Source organism: Dendroctonus ponderosae, unplaced genomic scaffold (genome assembly GCF_020466585.1).
Source record: "Dendroctonus ponderosae isolate FM_Combo_2020 unplaced genomic scaffold, Dpon_F_20191213v2 Dpon_F_20191213_1, whole genome shotgun sequence".
NCBI classification, from domain to species: domain Eukaryota; kingdom Metazoa; phylum Arthropoda; class Insecta; order Coleoptera; family Curculionidae; genus Dendroctonus; species Dendroctonus ponderosae.
In genome coordinates, this window is record NW_026017110.1 from 53592114 (window position 1) to 53614394 (window position 22281).

The 22281-nt window shown below is 33.0% G+C and overlaps 1 protein-coding gene across 5 annotated transcripts; it reads right to left on the bottom strand.

The window, feature by feature from the left end:
- Window positions 1-1043: 1043 nt before the first annotated feature.
- On the bottom strand, window positions 1044-21581 carry LOC109533792 (ATP-binding cassette sub-family F member 1). Of its 5 annotated transcripts, none has more exons than XM_048662522.1 (2): window positions 21494-21581; window positions 1044-4281 (listed from the first exon to the last, which is right to left on the bottom strand). In XM_048662522.1, exon 2 carries the CDS (start codon window positions 4251-4253, stop codon window positions 1572-1574), a length of 2682 nt encoding a protein of 893 aa, XP_048518479.1. In that variant the 5' UTR covers window positions 4254-4281; window positions 21494-21581; the 3' UTR covers window positions 1044-1571. The 5 variants fall into 5 exon arrangements, with proteins under 5 accessions (XP_048518479.1, XP_048518475.1, XP_048518484.1 ...); XM_048662518.1 differs by lacking the exon at window positions 21494-21581 and adding an exon at window positions 15741-15809; XM_048662527.1 differs by lacking the exon at window positions 21494-21581 and adding an exon at window positions 15755-15781.
- Window positions 21582-22281: the final 700 nt, after the last annotated feature.

Sequence of the window (22281 nt, forward strand, 5' to 3'; positions counted from 1 at the left end):
TGGCATATCAAACCTTTTTTTTTATGGAACACCCTATATAAATATGTCGCAATTGGTTCTTCCAAAAAAGAAAAAATTTTTATTTAAGGTTCATTCAGTCTGCGGTTAATTGTTTACTAGATATAGAGTTATAAAGTTGAAAGCAGAATCCCATTTAGATCAGAACTGTACACAAGCAACGTGTGATTCAGGGTATTAATATATTGCACATTCAAAGATAGCATAATAAAAAACTGGGTGTTTGATTTTTTTAAATTAACATTCCAATGGATGGCCACTGCTGATGCCAATACCACAAATAAAAATTATTTCAAAATTACACACTAGTTGCCATAATCTTCCACCCGTGTTGGTTGCAACACCTTGGTATATGAATCCCAAATAAAAAAACTTACTACTTTTATAGACCTTCACTAATCTGGTGATGGTGGTTTTTGTATCTTCTCCAGAGCGCGTCGTAAGGTTTCCTTAGTGCAACCTTTGCCCCGGATTTTGAGCAAAAAAAGAAACACAGACATTTCCAATCGCCATAGGAATAAACCCTCAAAATCTAACATAGTATTAGTAATAAACGCATTGAAAAAGCAGATTGATCGATTTGAGATCACTCGAGTTTTTAATTTTTACTATCGAGTTTTTAAAAAAGTCTCAGGCGCACTTGTTTAAGTAATTAAAAATATGTAGTTTATGGAAAAGTTTCAGATGATGCCCCAAAGTTAACTTATATCGTAATCAGCATCAATAAGTATTTTTCCTATTCGTATGATTATTTTTTCAAAAAAATCAAAAAATGTCAAGAGCACTGCATCTCAGCTCCTTTCTTTTGACACCCACACGGTTTACCTAAATAAAATCTAGTAAAAAAATTGGTTGAATTTGATAGCATTTTGGATATGCTACTTTCTTAAATTAAATTTTATTTTCTAATAAACTGGAGTAAAGTAACATCGTAAAATAAACTTTCACATAAGGTGGCAGATGCAACCATATACATTTCATACATTAAATAGCTACCGAATGAAACCAAAAATAAAAAGTTAATCTCTTGTTAAAAATATATTTTCTTGATATCTGCAGTTTACAAGTTCTTATACATACTGCGTACAATTATGCAGTCTCTTAGTTACCAACAAAATGACATCAAAAACTAAAAAAGCGCCACTAATAATTTAAAGTATTATCAACATTACCTACTTAACTGTAAGTACATACATTTCGTTGAAACCAAATATACAGATGATAAACGGTTGTCGAAAAACAGTTCTAAATCTAAAGCCTTATTTACATATATGTAATCATAAGTTATTTCAAAAAACCGATGTTAACTATTTATATAAATAATAAAAATGTTGACTAAATCAACAAATACACAGATGAAAAGCGCATCTGACTAAATGTGCCCAAAAACCCTTCTGAATGTAATAAGTACCTAATAAATAATCAGAAGTTATTTGAGCATATCAAGTATTTATACAAATAAGCAAATAGGAAATCAATACATATATAATAATATTAATACTAAGGAAATAGATAACGAACTGTAATATAAAAAATGAGTACAAGATAAATTATTATTGGCTGACTGCTGCATTAGCAGCTATACTAGGACTATTAATAACTTCTCCAAGACTTTCCAACAACTCCTTCCTATAGTCATCAAAGTCACCTTCCAGTTCATTAATAGTTTGATCTTCTATAACATACAAGGCACAACTAGTTTCTCTGATCAGTCGTTCGTCGTGAGACACTATTATAACGCCTCCGGTATATTCATTTATAGCTTCTGCTAGGGCATCAATTGATTCAATATCTAAGTTGTTGGTGGGCTCATCTAATATTAATACATCAGGGGCATTAAGGCATAATTCAGCTAGAGCTACTCTTGCTTTCTGACCCCCAGATAAATCTTTCATTTTAATGGTATGTGCGTGGCTTGCTAAACCAAAAGTTCCGAGTTGTTTCCTAGCTTTTTCGTATTGCAAATCAAATAATCTCATTAAGTATTCTGATGGGGTTTCTTCCGCAGTGAGATGTTCCCCAGAATGTTGATCAAATCTTCCAATTCTTAATCTGTGGTTCATACGGGATTCTCCTTCTTGTGGCGTGAGTTCAGCGACAAGCAATTTTAAGAAAGTAGACTTTCCTACACCATTAGGTCCAACGATAGCTACGCGACTATTCATATCAATACCGAAATCAGTTTTGACGAATAAAGGTTTTTGACCAGAATAGGCAAAGGTGACATTGTAAAGTCCAAGAACTGGAGGTTGTAGTGGTGGAGGCTCGGGAAATCTGAATTTGACCAAATACTCTTTTGGTCTTTGCAATAGCTCTTGTGGTTGCATTTCGTCCTCCTGTTTTTGTATTTTAGATCGATTCTTTTCTTGCTTTCTGGTCAGTGCTTCCTTTTGCTTCTTTTCTGCCTGTTTCTTCGAAGATCCCGACGATTTCAATTCTTTTAATCTTTTCTCTTGCTTTTCATATTCCTTGATCATCTCTTTTCGCTTCTGAACAAACATTTTCTTAAACATGGAATAATTACCCTTATAATAGTGCAGTTTGAGATTATCAAGATGGATAATTTCATTACAAACATTATCCAAGAATGACTGGTCGTGGGAAACGATTAGTAAAGTTTTCTTCCAGGCCTGCAAATAGTTATCCAGCCAAATAACAGCATTGAGATCTAAATGGTTTGTAGGTTCATCAAGTAGCAATAAAGTTGGTTCAATATACAATGCTCTGGCGAGAGATACTCTCATTCTCCAGCCTCCAGAAAAATGTTTGGTTGCCCTATTCTGCATTCCTTTAGTAAAACCAAGACCAGCCAAAATTCTCCTCGCTCTCGGTTCCGCAGAGTCGGCACCTATAGCTTTTAATTCGGCATAAACATCGTTTAATCTGTCCTGCACTTCCAAATTTCCTAAGTTAAAGTCTTCCTCCAGCTTCTTTTGTTCTGCGAGAAGTTCATTCCTTTTTACATCTGCCCTTAGTACAGTTTCGACAGCACTAAAGTCATCTGCTACGACTTCTTGTTCACAATATAATATGTCGATACCAGGCGGAATTGCTAATGCTTTCTGCGCAATATGTCTCAGTAGAGTAGTCTTTCCATGACCATTCGGACCTACTAAACCATAATGCCTACCATTTGCGATGAGCAGATTAGCATTGACAAATAAATCATTTCCTTTTGCAGATATGCTGAAATTTTCGACTTTTATATCGATTGCGTTTTCTAAAGCTGCTAACTGGCCTGCAGTTTTCTGGGCTTGTGAAACTGTGAAGTTGCTGTCAAGTTCAGAATGACCCTGACCACCTTTCCTAAGCATAGTTTCCATTTGTTTTTCATATTCTTGTTGTTTTTTAATTTTTTTCTTTTCCTTATGGGTAAGTTTCTTTTCCTTATCTGGGTCTATTTCTAAGGATTTAAGTTTGTCGGTTATTCCTTCAGAGGTACCATGTTCGGGTGTAGCTAATTTCAGTTTCTCTTCTTGTGTCAGTTTCTTAACAGTCTCTGGTTCGTTTTGATATTCATTGTCGCTACTCATTGGTTTTTCAGGCAATGCAGGTCCGCTAACTGATTTTGAGGTATCAACTTCTTCACTTACTTCTGGTGTAACAGGGGCTTCTTCAGTGTCCTGAGCAACACCTTTCTTCGTTTTATTTTTCTTTTTCTCTGATACTTTTATTGCAGGTTTAACTATTTCTTCTTCAGCCTCTTCAGGCACATCCAATGCGTAGTCTTCTTCATTACTTTCTTCGACACTAATTTTCCTTTTCTCCTTTTTCTTAGACTTCTTAGGTGCAGGCTTGACTATTTCTTCCTCCTCCTCTTCTGCGTTGATTTTGATGTCTTCTTCTTCATTATCACTGTCTTCCAATTTAATATTCTTCTTATCCTTCTTTTTCGATGACTTTTTAGGAACTGGAATATCTTCAGCATATGCATCTTTCGTCATATCAATCTCTGGCACATCTTCATCCCATTCGTCGTCATTTTTCTTCTTTCCTTTCTTCGCGCTCTTTTTGACTTTTGGAGCTGGTTTTGGGGGATCTTCGATCTCCGCCGTTGATGCAGATGGCTTGACCCCTTCATCCTCACTACTATCCGGTTTTCTCCTAGTATCTTTTTTACTTGATTTCTTTTTGCTTTTGGTGCCTGTTTCAGAAACCGTTGGCGTCGGCTTTTGATCCAAGTCGTCGTCTTCATCGAAGTCTTTGTTCTTTTTATTCCCCCGTTTCTTTGACATATTTGCAAGGCTTATGATGTAGAACTAACTGAAAATAATAAGAACAAATCATTTTAGATACGTCTATTTTTGCTTTGTGTTATAATACAATATATGTATTTATAAATTAATAAATACAGAGTGTCCCACCGGCACCCGTCGCGATCGATCTCTGGCAAACTATAAGTAGCCAGTTATACCGAAAAACTATGAATACATTCAAAATATTTTATATCGCTTTCCACCAATGACTTCAGCACACTGTCCAATTTTCAAATTGTTCTTAATTATAGTTTGCCACATATCGATCGCGGCAGGTGAATGGTAAAAAGCTAAACTACCTATTCCTGGAATAGAAATCTATAGTTATTTAAAATTTTCAAAATCATTTCTCTTATAATAATTCTTGGAAATTAATAATTTAGTCAGTCTGCCGGGGTTATTTCGCTTAGAAAATTCGAGTATTTGCTGGGATGAGACACCTGATCTATAATCTAATGATATAATGTTGCAATAAGATCTATATCTAATGATATAATGTTGCACTTGATTAAGGCAAAACTGTAGAAAGTACATACATTAGTTTGCGTATCTGCCAAACTAAGAGCAACTTAGAAATAAGACGTATTGTCAGTGTAAGGAACAATCACATACGGAAAATATCAACATGCGATTAATAATAAATAAACGCTAAACATTTGATCTGTTAAAAAAGCGAAAATTTGTTACTTTTTTTAAAACAACTGCTACAAAAAATACCGAGATTACTTTGTTTACCAAAATTCTGGAGTGTGAGATTTTAATGTCAACTATTTAAATTTAAATACAAAAATGTGTAAAATCTAACTGTGTATTTGTGACCCCATTTACATTCACAAACAAATATTTCAACACATATAAACCCCAATATCGTTCATAGCTTAAAAATGTTGAGAGATATTACATCCAACAGTGTCAAATAACGCATCAATATTTAATTTGTTATACAGTAGAAAACAAGTACATTAGTCTCAATAAATGTTTTCATTTAAATTAAAGTGATTATTTGATCCATATTTTTTTTTATTTATGTGGAATGTAATTTTTGTCCAATTTTAAGTCGATGGTTTTCAAATGTACCCATGTGAACTGATTGCTTGTGTATTGATTGGGTAACAAATGTGATATAAATCTTTGTTTTACAATGGGGCTGTGAATACAAAAGTTTGAGAAGCCCTGGCTTAAACACATGCTTTAAATACATTTCTGTGGAGCTTTCAGCAATGATTTTAAGGCAAATTAAACACGTGGATATTTTCTCTGTCATTGGTACAAGCATTAGACCAAAATATCAAACCATAAACGTGCTGGGCTTTGATTTTTCCAATCGGAAATTTCGGACAATTGTGTAACGCTATTATAAAAGTCCCTAGTACTAATAGATATCATAAAGAAGTGTCTAGATAATATTGAGAAAATAAAATGTGATCTATAGTTAAATTTAGCTTTAATATGAGGATATAAGCATGTAGAAAGTACCATACGAAACCTTGCACCAGATTGGGAAGGATTTAAACCTGTATGGCTAGAATTATATATCGAACATAAGTAGGACATAGTACTGACCTGCTTGGTATGCAATTAATTCACTAACAGAACTAAATCTGGAACTAAACTTTAGAATTAGCCTGAACACGAAACTATATAAATTTAATGTAACCTAAAACTAACCTCTCAAATTTTGCACAATATTCAGTGTTGCCAATGCACATATGAAATACAGACAATGCAGCTTAGAAATGGGAATATATAATACTATAATAAAATGTAAGTACTATTCTGTTAATATATATGACAGTGAATTAATGTCAGTAACATTGTCAATAGATTAAAATACAATACTAATTGCAACAGCAGCGAAATAGTTAACCGTAGTTCACCTATCAGTTATACCAACCCCTAAATTTAACGGAAATACCGTTGAATCCTCATTTGATGTATAAATATGTCTAAAATCACCGAAAGAGGGCAGCAAACTCATGTCAGACAACCTTAAAAATATACAGGGTGCGCCAATTTAAACGCAACATGGCTGTTTTCTCGGTTGAAACAAATGTGATTAAAAACTAAACTTAAATTTTAGTATAGACTGGGGACGGTTTTCTACTAGATACTTGCGGTATTACCTGATGGTACATTCACCCCCTAGGCAAGGAAAATCTGCTTCATCCGAAAAGCAGATATTGAAAATAAACGTTCCATTTTTAGTCGCTTTTTGGCTTATCATATAAAACTCATAATCGCAAAAAGTTTCATTTCTTAGGGGTGAAATTTATGTGTTTGTAAAATGCTCCTAACACACTTTGTTTTTATTCCAACGAAAGTCGACAGTCGACAAATTGGCTTGTTGAAAGTCGCTTGTGCTATTTGTCCTAAAACTCTTAATTTTTAACATTAAGAATGGAACCAGGTTTTCCAAACTTTAGCACCATACTTTCGGCTCACATGCTTGTCCCTATAACGTTGGTTGAAAATATTAGCTGCTTGGTACGCACATTTTCCGATGGGAAATATTACTTAATATTCTTCAGCCGAATAAACCTTTTTAAAGATTCGATCATACACGATCACAATCAAATAACTGACAGACAAAAACACTTGATTTAGGGGTGAAGATAATCATCTCAGGTCTCTAATAGGAAACAGTCTGTGCTGCGTGCCCGAATGTTTTTACACAGTTTTTGCATCAACCGAGAACAGCTCCGTTTTGTTTTACTTGGCACACCCTGTATATAGGTGAGTAATGAAAGGCAATGTTCGCAAGTGACATTTGTTACTGGTTGATCAGTGCATTTGGCTACGTTTTAAAGGTATGCATCTTTTTTAGAAGAAATGTTAATAATTTCTGTTATTTGCTTTAAATAACTTGCTTTCCTGCTTTTAAATTTTCCAAATTTTTCCCTGATTAATGTTTTACCGCATTATATACTTTGATTTTAAAATTTGGTTTCCTTTGAATTTAGGTGGTTACTAGATTTTTTGTAATATTTATATCCGGTGTATAGCAAATTGAAGCACTCTAATGTACGTTGTCCCACTAAAGCCCGTGTCCCATGCATCCGTTTATACGATGGTACGATGATACGAAAGTGTTTCTATTGGTTGGAGATCTGTCAATTCGTACTCCTTCGTACGAAGGACAGACACAGGCTTAACGTCGTACAGGTCGTACACAGGCGTACACAGGCTTAACAGAGGCTGGTGGCTGTATTTTTTGGACAAATCATTTAGTATAATATCACTCAATAATGAACTCCTTGCAAATGAAGAAATACATGTCCAAAATATAAATTTTTTAGACAGATGATTTTCTTGGCTTAATTTTAAGCAAAATGTATACTTTTCCCTTTTGCTGAATTCCGAACGGTTCATGAACAATCGGGGTATGAGCACTTTGCTGAGACAGTCAATTACATTTTTGCAAGCAGAGATACAGGGTGTCTGCAAAATGTCTGTTTAAAATCCTACCACAAATTCCTGGGATGAAAGCATGATGATTTACCTAAATTTGTCTCATTCAAAAGTGGACGGTTCTCGAAATACAGGGCAAAGTTTAAATAAAAAAAATAATTCTACTCTTTCAACGAAATCTCACATCGGGTGGTTCTCGGGGGCGAAAAATTAGAATCCATTAACATTTAAAAAATAAAAAGTAGATCAATAGTCGAGTGTTAATGTTTAAAGTTAAACTGATGTGATCGTATCGTATATATTTACCGATCATTCCTTCAAGCCGCTGTAATGTAATTAGTCTGTAGTTTTTTTTGTGTACTGTCCAATCCATTTCTTGGTATAGTAATTTTTAAACCGTTTTTGGAATTTTGTAAGTTGTTCCAGTTGTTCAGTTGAGTTAGAATAAGTTTGTGGCGGCCCTGGTAATTTGGATGGAATTACAAATTATTGAAATACACGGACATGACTTTAAGTATTTGAATATTGTGTGAATATTACCACTGTCTCACCATCAGCGAGAAAAGCCAACCAACTACGATACCAGAATAGTTGTTTCCAGACAAGAAACGTCCCTTCAAACCTTAACAACTCTTTCATTCGCAAAAATCTTTCCTAAACTACTGAGCTGAATCATTACCAACGGGTACGAGAACTTCTCACACCGGATGTTCCCCAAACGGGTTCCGGTTAGTGAATGGTGGAACGCTCATATAATTGGTTTTTTAAGAAAGTTTTCTGTGACCAAGACACACCAAGACCTACACTTCCAACAGATGGAATCAATAATTTCTACAATGATTATGTCTAGTCAATGGAATACCCTCGTGCCATTCGAAACCCGTTTTCAACGAAGATGTTCAGTGAACGTTTGGGATTGATTAATTAATAATGAAGTCATTGGACCACATTTATTTGATAATAATTTGAACAACGAGATGTACCGAGCGTTTGTGGGGAACCCTTTACCTCTACTACTTGAGGACGTTCTTCTTCAAATCAGAAAGACGACCGCGATGTCCAGTTGGTCAGAAATGTTCCCTTTACATAATGTTACTCTGGGTCATTTTGAAAGAGTTGTCCCGAATTTTATGAGTGGAAGTCATTCAAATCGATGGATAGGTGGATCATTGTGATCCCATTGCTTGACCACCGCGATGTCCAGACCTCAACCTGTTGGGACTTTTTATGTGCAGACATAGGAAAACATTTTCTTATTCAATGGGAACTCATCGCAAGAATTCACGCAGCGTTTGAGGTGAAAAACAATAAGGAAGACTACAACTGCAAACGAGAGCTACATCTGAGAGTTGGATAACGCATTGTAACAGACAATGGTCACATTGAGCAGTTTCACGCTGGCATTACGCGTTTATGATTTTTAAGATACTGACATGGCTTGATAAGGTAGTTGATAAATTATTTGTGATTAAAAATATCATAAAATGCATATAGGATGTATCTCGAATACCTCGGCATAAACATATTGCGACAAATTGCGCTGCAGCTGATGAAACTATATATATTCTATATGAAACTCTACATTTATTCGAAAGTTAAGGGATGATTTTAATATGCCCCGGTATAGGGTGCTGTTTACAATGTTTTAACGCAAGCGCGGTCCCCGTGTTTCCAATGTTGTATTACATCATCGAGATTGCTGTTTCGAGTGTACGGATTTAACCGGGTGTTTTTTTTGTTTTTACTCAGCTATTGCCACTGTATCTGACACCCCACGAACAACCTCAAAGGTACCTACGATTAATTTGTAATAACGAATTTCCCAAACTTCATTAAAATGTCCCAACTCTAATGTTAGTTTTTGCCTATTATTTTTTCAAAGCTAATTTCCCATCAGGGTGCTTGTGGGCTGTGGGTTTTTAATCTTTAGGGGCGATTTTCCGGATCGCAGCTATGTTTTCCAATGCTGAATTTTTCTTCAAATTTATTTCTCTTCATCTCCACCTTCATATAATTATTTTACTGACCACAATTTTACCCTACTTGTTTGAAAACGTCCATCATCATGGATGCGATCATGCATAGATTTCTCAATTTTCTAGCAATTTTACTCGTGCAGGGTGTTTTCGATTAATGAGCGAATATTATAAGGAGTTGATAGATAATTGAAGATAATTTTAAAAACGCTCTGGCAAAAAAATTCTAATTCGGTCGGGTCGCTCAATATTAACAGTTTTGTGTGTAAATTCTTGAACAAAGAACATACATTTTTTTGAACACAACGCGCATCGGGAAAAATAAAATCACATCATAAAGAGTGACCTTTTTATGTATAATAAAGAAATCGATTAAACGAAAAGAGATAGAAAGCTGGTTGAATGGGGAAAGATTTGCAGTTTTATGACCTGGCTTTAAGGTATTGCATTATCAGTCTCGCGTGACATTTAAAACCCTAAATAAAACATGCATTTCTGTTTTTACACAACTTTTTGTATAACACATAAAGATACGCCAGGTCTTGGCCATTATTATGAGTGGGACAACAGTATGACAATCTCAATTTTTCAAATCTTTCGCCTATTTTACAAAAATCATTCAGTTACGTTTCAAGAATATGTTTGTCGGAAACATATGGAATAGTTTTAGTATAGGATAAAATACTATATGCATGTTAATTAATCTGAAAACATAGCGATTAAAAAGTGTGTCAAAAAGTAAATTAAAAAAAACCCAGGTTTATTTGGCGAGACTAGCATTCGGTATGACTCGGCTAGAAACGTAAATAAATCTTGTTAATAAATATAATTTTTAAGGAAATGTTAAAAAATAATATATTCTTATACATTTTAATAAAATCTTTAAATATTATTCGATTTTGACAGATTTTTTTGATTGTATATCAAGAAGCATTGCACTGTGGACACTATAGGATATACTGTCACGTTTTTGTTGCAAGGCCAAGCCCGTTCGGAATTTTTAGGGTGAAAATAAAATACAAGAACTTATAAACGAATTAAAAAAAAAGAAAATATCAATGTTACAAACAAATATGGCAGATTAATAATTCTGCAGCAAAATTGAATATCGCCCTGTTATTCAAATTTATTTCGTCTTATGGAGTAAATTATGGAAAAGAATGTTTCAACTAATTCTTATTCATTTATCAGTAATATTTAAACAGATTCTGGTTTTTTTATCAACCCGCCGTTTAGTTTATTGCAGTTCTTATTATATCTTTTTGCTATTTTTATGAACACATTTTGCAGTTATTCTACAATTCATAACGTAGCATTGGTGGATAAAGCAGTTTTTCTAGCGTTATTTTTTTTAAGCAAAAGAGAAATTAAGATGCGTCAAGTCGGGTGAGCACGGCGGCTATTCAACGAAAGCACTGTTGCGTCTTATCCACCTATTTTCAAATTGTTTGTTCCATTGCTTTTCTACTAATGCTTTATGTACGGGAGACCTATCTAACTAAAGTTTGAATTTCAGACGAACCACATGTGGTAGTTGATTAGTGGTGATTTATGGTAGTTTTTATTAGAATTTCAAAATTATTGGATTTTGAAAATCCCAAATTTATTCGTTAGAATTTTGAGAAACAGATGTTTATTGAAATTGGCCCCAAAGAAGAAAGAAAGAAAAGAGCAATAATTCAATTATCAAGTATTCAGCATCATACATTTATTTTGTGTGAATATCGTTTTTCTGCATTTATGACCTACTAAAGGCCCCATCACTGAACAAACTGTTCCTTAAAAAGTGTCTGTTTTCCAGATATTCCCCCTGTGCCCATAAACGAAATTCCATTCGTCTTTATTCGTCTTCCAGTTCAGGAGAATCCAAAAATGTAGACTTCTAAATGGCACAATGCTGTCTCTAAATATATTTAAGTCTAGACAAGCTGTGCATATAAGCTTGAATTAAGATTATTGTAAAAATATTCTAAAATTCGCCCTTTGTGTCTCATCTCTCGGCCTGAGGTATTATTTCTGCTCTTGATCATATGCCTTGAAATTGGTTAGTTGAAAATATCTTATTTATGCCATGTAGGGGACTGCTGAACGAAAGCCTTTCAAGACGTCTGTTATTATATTCTCGAGCATTATCACTTGTCAGAAAGAACATTGTCATTAACAATGCGCTCATGTTCAAATTTGCATTTACACTTAATTGTTCCATTATGACAAATCACGTTATTGACTTTTGGAATTTATTTAGAGACACTGAACATATAGAATTAATAATGTTCTCTGCTCATCTATACGAAAAAAAGTTTGTCGAAATCGCATAATAAATATCGACTGTATTAGCCTCTTCCCCATTTAAATGAATCACACTGTATATAGAAATCGACAGACGTAGAATGAAATACGTGTTTAAAGAAGAGAAAAGAAGCAAAAAGCGAGAAACCGTTATCAATACCGCCAAATTGAAACATAGATGATTGACTTACATTTTAGCCCTGATCCGGAAAGGTTTGCCTTGCTGTATATCCTAAAATAAATTTCCCCATTTGTTTGCTTTGGAAGCTCGTCGCCATGAAACTGTAGCGTGCAAATACACCCTCAAAGCCATATTTGAATTTTCAGAAAATTCATGGCTTTTTTAAATATTGACGAAAAATCAAAATAGTCGAAAAAAATACGCGTCTGAGGGTTTTTAGCAATAACTATTTAAAAGCTATTATTTCTAAGATGACTAAAACGATATTTGACAGCAATTTTAATTTTTGCAATTAGTGAAATTTTTTTTAAAACTACACATTATTTTCATTACACATGAAAAATAATTCACAGTTTATGAAATAGGCAAGGTAAACAGAAACGGCACTCCTTACTATGTTTAGAGTAATTGTAAATAATAAATATTGTGCAAGATATCGGTACAAATAAAATAACAAATTACGAAATATCAGAAGAGTGTCTGAATTACTATTTTATGAAAGCTTCTTCTCTTTGTATATAGCAATATAGTACCTAAGAGAAATGAAATCAGAGGCCGTTAAATTTCTTTAATTTACTAGGAAAAGTAACAAATGGACAAAAATCTTTAGCTGAACCGATTTTCCAAAATTAAAATATTTATTTTTTAATGAGGAGCTGATTGGTAAAAAACTTCCATATTACTTTCTAAACTATTCTTTACCACTATGAAATATCCTGTCCTGTGCTTTGTCTTTTTACCAAGATTCAATCGAACAGAAGCTGGTTAATAGCTATGTAACTTAAAGTCATAAAAATTAATTGATTTGGAAATATATTTTCCTTAATTTAAATTATCTGTATAAAAAGCGCATTTATGCACAGGAAATTTAAAGCACAACACAAGGCATTTGCAAGTATAGTAAGTAGTTTTTAAATAAGGGCAACAGCGTCGTTTTTGAGCCTCGGATTGAACATTTTTTATTTGAATGTAAGAAAAACACAAATAGTAGCCCCAATTTCATATTTTAAGTTTTGTCAACGCAATTTTTCACATTATTTTATTGCCAAGTCACGTTTTGGCGTTATTTCTTTTATGTTACGAACATTAAAGTTTTTGAAAAGCGTATTTTTTCTCAAAAAAGGCCTTTTTCCAAATAATAATGATCATTTATTAATAGCTAAACTCTTGGTTAAGTAATTAAAAGCAAAAACTGCTAGACAATGACAAGAAGGAGTTTCAACATTCTGCTCACGTAAAAATTGAATTCTGTATTTGCAAACGCAAGTTATATATGTAGATAAAGATTAATTTTTTTTATTCTGATCAAAAATAGAAACATTTATGTTACACTGTAAAAGGATTTTTAATTATCTGAGACAAAGGTATACATTTATATATTTTTGTTATATTTATATATTCTTCTTGTTATTAGTTCTCAGAATTTTAATTTTAAAATCTTTATCACCGTCCTTGTCTGTCAGTTGCAGCGCTCATAAAATTTTGTGTCACCGTTCCTAATATGTTCCACATTAACATTCATTCAAGAAAGTATATTTACTTCAAGACTGCTATGCAGAGGCTTATACTATGGTCAACAAAGTCCAGGACCGCTTTAATATGTAAATATATTGGCAAACATTACTTTTGCATCTATATTTTAGGATTTTTCAAATTAAGCAGAAGCAGAATTAATTTTTCCTACGGAATGCATCATCAATGCAGCTTTCTATGCAAATTCTGATTCTGACCAAAAAAGCACATTTAACAAGAAACTAAGCAATCCATTTTTGAAAACGGAATAAAATGTGGATTTTCCTACATTTTGTGGCAGTTCAGCGGTTCACCATTACTTCCTGCTATATATTCTTCACCCTTACTCCTTCAGGTCTTTACGCTTAAGAGCATCAATCTTATTTTCTTAATTAACCCAAAAGAAATGATCGTATGCTCTTAAATTTTAGACTTGATTGATTGTTCAATTGTACCGCACTGTTCTCTTAATTACAGAGCCATTTTAAATTATCATTTGCATTGGTAGGCAAGTATCTGATAATAGAAAATGCATTGCTTAAACAGAAAAGGTTTGAGAAAAGCGCTTCGGCTGTAAGTTTTGGCAGTTTTTAATTCATTTTATCTTGATTTGTTTGTTCACAATAATAACGCTATTCAGTATGTTTCCTATATCTTTACTTGGGCAGGAATTTTTCCGCATAGTGATTATTATACATGAAATGTCGTCTATTTTCTATGTCGTCTATATAAGTTTGACCCTATAGTTCTTTGTGAATCAGCCTGTAAAAAAAGCTGCTGTTTTTTTGTCCCACTCTAGCAACTTGTTCGGCTCTATTAACGGATAAAATATTATCACACTTTATTTCAACTAAATTTTTATGGCTTGCTCTCTTTGGTACATTTGCAAAGCTATCAATTAGAGTACGTTTAGTGAATAACAAACAACTTACATCATTTACAGCAATACGCTCTACAATATCATAGCCACGATCATTTAATTTATCTATAGTTGAAAACACTCTTGTGTTAAATACATGAACAGAGCAATTTAGGTGGGCATTTGAGAGAGAATATGACACAGTTGTTCAAATAACATTTGACAAATAGAAAATGACTCATTTGTGAAATTTTACTATTAGCAGATTAGTCAATTTATGTAAAGGCAACTTAAGTAAATAACTAGACTAATGTAATGAAAAACACAGTTTACCAAAAACAAAGAGCAGTCACCCGTTAAAAATAGTATTGTTTACTTTCCAGATAATGTTCATGGATCTAAAATGGTAGCAAGGGCTTTATTATTTGCTTCATACGTTTTCTGCATCATATTTTTACAAAGCGTTTTCAAATGTTTTAAAAATCATTGTGGTATATTATTGATTATAAAAGGTGTTTATGCACTTGCTGCAGGGGCGGATTCCTGAGGTCAATCTAAGCAAACACTTTCTTACCAACATATGTGCGCTTTTCCTTCTGATAATATTTAAAAAAAGGGTACATATCTTTAAACCATAATGTTCCTAGTATTTTCTTGCTTACGGCTATATGAAAATAGCCATGGTTAATTTCAATTTGTCCTTAAAATAACTTTATAACAGCGCTTTTTAACTAAATAAATACGCCGCTGCACTTTGTACACTTGTCAAAAATACTTTATTTTGAAACGCTATTGTAGTAGTTGGAATTGGAAATATTGGATAGATCAAATAACCAAAGTAATTTGTCAGATAAAAGACTTCAATGACAATGGGCAAGGGCTTTAACTTAAACGGTGTAAATTAGCTATAATATATCATTAAATCACCCGACAAATTGAATAATGGCAGTTGAACATGCGATATTTTTATAGCAAAGAAATATTTTTTACTTCGTGAAAGGTTACATGAGGTTAGCTATCTATTAGACTTGACTTCTTTTCGATTCTGTAATTTGGAGTGCTTCTTTGTATTGATAATTAACTGTGCCTTAAAAGGTTCGGGTTCAAGCGTGCCTTACACGGAAAAGTTGGGGTAATTTATTGAAAGGAAGTCGACCTTCAAATTATTTTCACGTGGAAAGCATTAAAAGCTATTGCGTTCATTTATTCAAAGCTTGCTAAAATTTGTGGCATTTTCTTACCCTGATTTTAGTACCTTCTAATTAGATGTGGGCTACAATAAGTATCACCTAAGGTGTGGATCTCGTACGAGAGTCGAATAATTTAATTTATAAACATGTGCTTACAAAATATGTTTATTTACTCATTAAAAATAGTTACACGACGTTGTTGAGTGAGTAAGTGAAGCAAGGTTATTTGTATTGTCCCGAAAAACTGTTGAAGGTGCATCATAATGCATCTTGCAATGTGCAAGTATTGAAATGCAGACGTAATTTAGTAAATTCAACTCTTCAATTTTGGTTCTGTTAGGATCTCGGATAAAGTTGCCGAAAATCAATATATACACTTTTCCAATTTTATCAATTTCGATAATAGCAACTTATTGAACAACATAATTTTGATAAGTACAGTGAAACTATTCCCAACAGTACGTGATCGCATGTCTACAGGATTTCTCTGAAATTATTTAATGGAGTTGTTTCAAAATGTTACATTAAACACCTGGCAGTCGATGTGTTTTAAATGGGATGTTCATTTTCATACAGTTGTCTGAAAAAAATCGAGTGAACGTTTTGAGACAGGTTAACAGAAAGAGAGAATGGTCAATTTCGAAAGCTATATTACTTGATTGATTTTTTTGATAGGAGTTCCGTTTCAAACCATTTGTAACTATCTGATGTAACATTATTAAGCGATTTCGGCACCGATTAAAAAAAAATTATTTTTATGAAAAACTTTAGGTCTAAAAAAGGGAAGTTTTATAACGTAGGTCACACAGTTGAACAATTTTGGCAGCTTTTGAATAAATGCAATAAATTTCAGGTGAAAAACCGCCCTGGCGTTACAGGGTAGCTTTGAAACACTGGACGAACTAAACGCTATGGGGACTTCGAAGCAGCTGGTTGGGGCTCCGATCTGCAAATCAACAAATAGCAACAAACCAATAGCGCGAATGTGCACAGGGCTCCTGGGGGCACCTAAACACTAGCGCTGTTTCGTTGTTGTTCCTAGGCAGAGGTAAGTTTTAAACTATTTTAAAAAAACTGAAATTTTTCAGATAAATGAGTGTCTAACAATACATTAAATAGTTAATTCCGCTTTCGAACTTAAAATCAATTTATTAGAGTACTTTGATATTATCAATTGGCGTCACAAGTGCCTGTACATACGTCAAATAAAATTTCGAATTTCAGTCACAAGGTTCATGTGTAGACTGTTGAGAATATTTTCACTCTATTATTAGTTGATAATTATTAACATGCGACATCTGATTCAAAGAGATACAGTTCATAAGGTGATAAAAATAAAAATATATGTTTTGTCTGGTGGAAAAATTAGATGCGAGACATTCTATTTTAAAGCCATTGCGATTTTCCGCCAGCCAACTTACGTACGTAATACATACGAAATGTTTGAACGTAACACATGTTTCATGTGGGGGCTTGATTCGAAAAAATCGCCAAACCTTCTGAAGCAAGTCTAGATTATTTTCTCACTTCCGTTTGGCGCATTTCCTCTTAAAGCAGCTCTATTAGCCTCTGCTCAGCTTTTAAAAGTATGTTAGTTGATATGTAAAAAATACAATAGGCCGAAAATGCAGTAAGTTGTTATGTTGTACTCCGACACGTTATTAAAACTAGCGTGAAATTGCTTATTTTTAAAGACACTGTAACGGCATTAATCAATTTGGGGAAATGTTTTCAGAGTTTGGCAAATATTGCTGAACTTCAAGGTTAATTTTACTTATTCAAATAAACCTGATTCTTTAATGTACTTACAACATAAATATTAGTTTCAAAATTTAATTAAAATACATTTCTCTTTGGACCTAAATTTACACCGAAATGCAGGGGCAGGAAAAAAATACAGTTGCAGTTCGTAAGTGGATTTGGCTTTCGCTGCAGTTACGTAACTGGTAAGTTGTTCGGGCTTTTAGGCTGTCCTAGAAAATAATTTCTTCCTGACCTTTCTCAAGCACGAGGAAAGTGGACTGAGGTTTCAAGGGATGATTTTTTTCACGACGTACTAAAAACCCGAAAAACTCACAGGTTATAAATAATACTTGATTATGATTTCTTAAAAAAATGTTCATGAGAGTAAAGTCTTTTTTAAATACATATAATCTAACTTTGGCAGTTACTTTGAAAAAATTTCATACAACAGATAAGCTTTGTTCATATCTTCTCTAAACATATAAAAATTTTCAGCATTTGATTCAGCTTTAGCTACTACACAAGCATTATTATTTATAGAAAGTGCTTTAAAGATAAGGAATGCATTGTAGACAAGGTTTAATTTTTTTTTTGGATTTAAAACATATTTTTAATGGATACCTTGATTCAAAGTACATTTAATTGACAGATTATCCGCACACTCTTATGGACGCACTTTTAACTCGTCGGGTCAATAGTCAATGGTTATAATATAATGCTGGTAATTGTGTTCAAATGGAGTCTTATTGCATTTTGGCAGATATGTGCTATTATTTGAATTCTGCTTTGTGGATTATAACATTATTATTAACAGACAATTACTGTTGAAGAAGAAAACGGGAATTAACCACTGCAAAACGTGAATTAGAATGTTTATTAGAATAGACATCTATTAAATCAATAGTTTATTATTTTGTAATTATGTTTTTATTAAAATATTTTATATAGCCTTTTTCTATAGGAAATAAAGATTATTTATATACATATATATAAAATATTTTGGAACATATTTAATATTGTTAATTAAAAACTACGAAATATATTACTTCATCGAAAAACCAAACAACAATTGTTGAAAAATCCGGAAGATGACGTTTACTTAATGCCGAACTGTTGAATAGATATTCATGTTATGCCATCAAAATTATTCGCGAACTCCAAAGAATAATTTCAACCGGATTTAGACCTACTGTACACATAGAGTAAAGTAGAGTAGTAGATAAACTAGTAAAAGTTGATATACTGTATATTAACTTTTCCACTCATGTATGTCAGGAAAGGCATTTTTACAACCAGGAAAAACATAGCGGCCCGTTTAAAAGCCACATTTAAAAGCGATCTCAAATTCAAGTTGTTTTTTGCAGGCTCTAAATATTTCATATAACAGAAAAAATAATGTAGTAAAGTTGAACAGATAGCATCGGAAACTTTTCCGAATCTATTACACGAAAGCTATATTTCACACGTTCTATATGATCTCTAAGTTTTCCCCTGTACTTTTACAGGAGTTTACATAACCGTTTTGAAAATAAATGTAAAACTAACGGGATACTGCCTTGGTTAAATCTCACCTTAGTTTTTGTATACTAACAGCAAAACTTCGGCTTATTTACACTGTAGCTGAATAATTACTTACTTTAATTAACAGTTTGTGAGAAAATGTATTTAAATATTTCGGAAAATAAATTCTTCGCCTCTAACGTAAATAAAACACGCGATAGTATCGTTGGGCGGATCCCCGTTTATTGCCCTCTATTTTTAACATAATTCCTAGCGCTGTTTTAAGTTCTGTTCCTAAGGAGAAGGAGGAATAACGACCATGTTTGTTGTATTACTTTCACATCACGTCGCGTGAGAAAAGAAAAGTTTCGGCACAAAACAATCAATAAACTTTTTTCGCTAAAATAGCTTTTATCTGTTCTCGGCAGTTGAGAACGGAACTTCAGCGCTAACTTCAAATTTAATTCCGGTCTCAGCACTTAATAACCTAATTAATTTTAATCAGTTAGTTTATATACAGGGTGTTGGACGAATTGTCAAAACTCATTTCTGAGGTCATTTTATGCATATAATACCCGATTTGCCATGATATTGAGTTATATTCTTTCAAGAATACCGCGGGATCAAGTTATTTTAAATTAAGCGTGAACCAGAAAAGTTGAGTCACTATTTTCATTCACAAACTGGCAGCACTTCGGCTGTTTTTAGCAAACATGCCATTTTCATTTTGATTTAAACCGTTTAGCGTCTGCTTTCTGTTCTTAACAGTGATAACAGACAATTTCAAACTTTAAAAAGATTTTAGCTTTAAATCGAACACTTGCTTCGGGTTTTACAAACTGTTTTTGCTTTTTCATTAGTTTCGTGAAGTTCCTGATTTTAGCTATTAATATCTAGTTTCGATCACTCTCATTTTCACATTCTTTCGCAGCCCCAACACTCGGCATATTAATGGCTATTTGTATGGATGAAAGTTCGAATGCCTACATTTTCCATAATAAAAACCTGCGCATAATGTGCAAGATAGGCTTTAGGGTTCCATTTTATATCATCAATATACATAGATATACCCTATACACTGCTTTGGACAGTGTTCAATGTGAAATTTCCTCACTACAACGAAAAAAGAAATGATCAGCGATGTTCGTACTAGCAGTTATTGTTGCCGTGGGGTTCTAAGAAAATGCGTTTTTCCCTCACTCCCAACGAGTAGTACCTACATGGTACCATAAGTATAGTGAAACAATTTCACAATTTGATTTGGTGGAATTTTCACTGAAAATTATATTTTCCCGGAGTCATCTAAAAATACTGTACAACGGAACGACATCGACAACTGATAGCAAATCAACAGAATGATTATTATTGATACATTGTTGATAAACAAGACACACATATTTGTATAATGATTAAACCAACATAAACAATTTAATAATGCGTTTTAAGAAAATGCATCAGGTATTGTTTGAGTATCAGGTATTGTTAAATTTTTATAATTATTATCGATTTTGTGATGTAATAATTATGTTATTCTATGATGAAAAGATCTAATATTAATGAGTGAAAATTGCGCAACGGCACTATTCCTAAAATAGTCATAATTGTCCTTTTCAAATTTATTATTTACAAGTATTTTATGCTTTAAGCTGATCGATCAATTTAAACGAATCTCTCAATCAATGGCTTTAACAATGAGAACAAGAAAACGTTTGAATTACATTAAAATGTTTGAGCCGAAACAACGCTTTCAGTGTAAATAATTATAGAGAACAACAAATCTGTTTGCAAAATATGCAAATAATCCTCTTTGTAAAGGAATAAACTAACAATTAACACTAATGATTAATTGCGGAGGCATAATCATTTTTCTTGTAATATTTCGCCAAGTGTAGCTGATAGCTTTCCACTTTTCAGACTGGCTAGTTTAACTAGTTGATAGCTATCAGGGCGCACCACAATCAATATTTTTTATTCGTCCTAGATTCGCTAGAGCTTAAAGGCTGCATTTATATTTTTAGGAAAGACCAAGTTCGATAGAGCAGCTAAAAAAAACCTTCCATTCCATTTGTTTGCCTCGGAAAAATGGAATGCCGGGTTTCATATTCCAAGTAGAAAACATTAAGAATATAGCTGAAGGTTTTTTTTGAGTATAATAAATCTGGGCAACGGCATGGAAATAAGCCTACGCACAACTTTTTAAATTCCAAGTCAATTTCGAGTTCAAGAGGCCATTGATTTTTAAGTGAAAGTAAAATATGGAAAATGTCCTGAAATCAATAATCCCTGAAAAGGTTAGTCAGCTAACTCTAAAGGAGCTATCGATTTTAAACTGACGGTAAAGCGAAAAAGTTTGAGGATAAACGAATGCATAATTTCTTAGCACACAAGTTAAATTACGTGTCTTTATTTCTTTCTTGCTATTTTTAGATATAATTTTTATAGGTTTGTCGAATTTTAATTTAGACGAAAAATAAGAACATATAAATAGATAGATTTAACATTATATTTTGTGACGAACTTTTCGACGGTTCTTAGTGATCGATATTCAATGAGTTTCTCACCTGTTCTTTTTTTGAGCTTTTTACCTGGAATCTCCTGATTCATTTTCCTATTTCGAAAATTCACCAAAATGTCTTTCCATCATGTAATAGATTTAATCATGTGTTTGGTTGATTACAGGCCTTTAGAATGTTGCAGTAAGCAAAGTATGTGACACAAGTTTCACTAATTACTATGAAAGGTGGATTTTAAAAACAACGAACGTTTTATAATATTTCCAATTAAATTAGCAGAAAAGTATTTCAATAAAGTCGGAAACTTTCGCACTATTAGAAAATTCTTCACAAATTCAATTTAAGATGGCGAATTGACCGAAGGAAATCGTGTGCAGAGAATAAAGCTAGCCGTCGTAAACTGCCTGATAAATATTGGAAAAATGAATAAAGTAAAATGTTTAAAATTTGTCGAACGATAGTAGGAGAAAAGGAAGATGTATGTAAGGAGAAACTTGCAAAGTTACTTGGGAATGTGTTACAAAATTCGTACAAAATACAGATCTTTCCAAGGAATATAGCTTGTTGCAAATTTTCTATGGCGTACGATCTTTATATCCATTTGATATAATAAGTGTAAATTTAAGTATGTTTTGCATATGTGTATAGTTCCCATTTAAATTTTATTGTCCTTACATGTAAAACTACAAGAGTATCAGTTGCATTTTATTGATGGGCCGTCATATGTAGCAAACGTAAAAAACGAAAACAACTCCCAGTGAAGTCATGGGCTCGATAAATGAATGTATGTACTGGAAATGACAATCATCGATTGTGACAAAATAAAAAGAAATCAT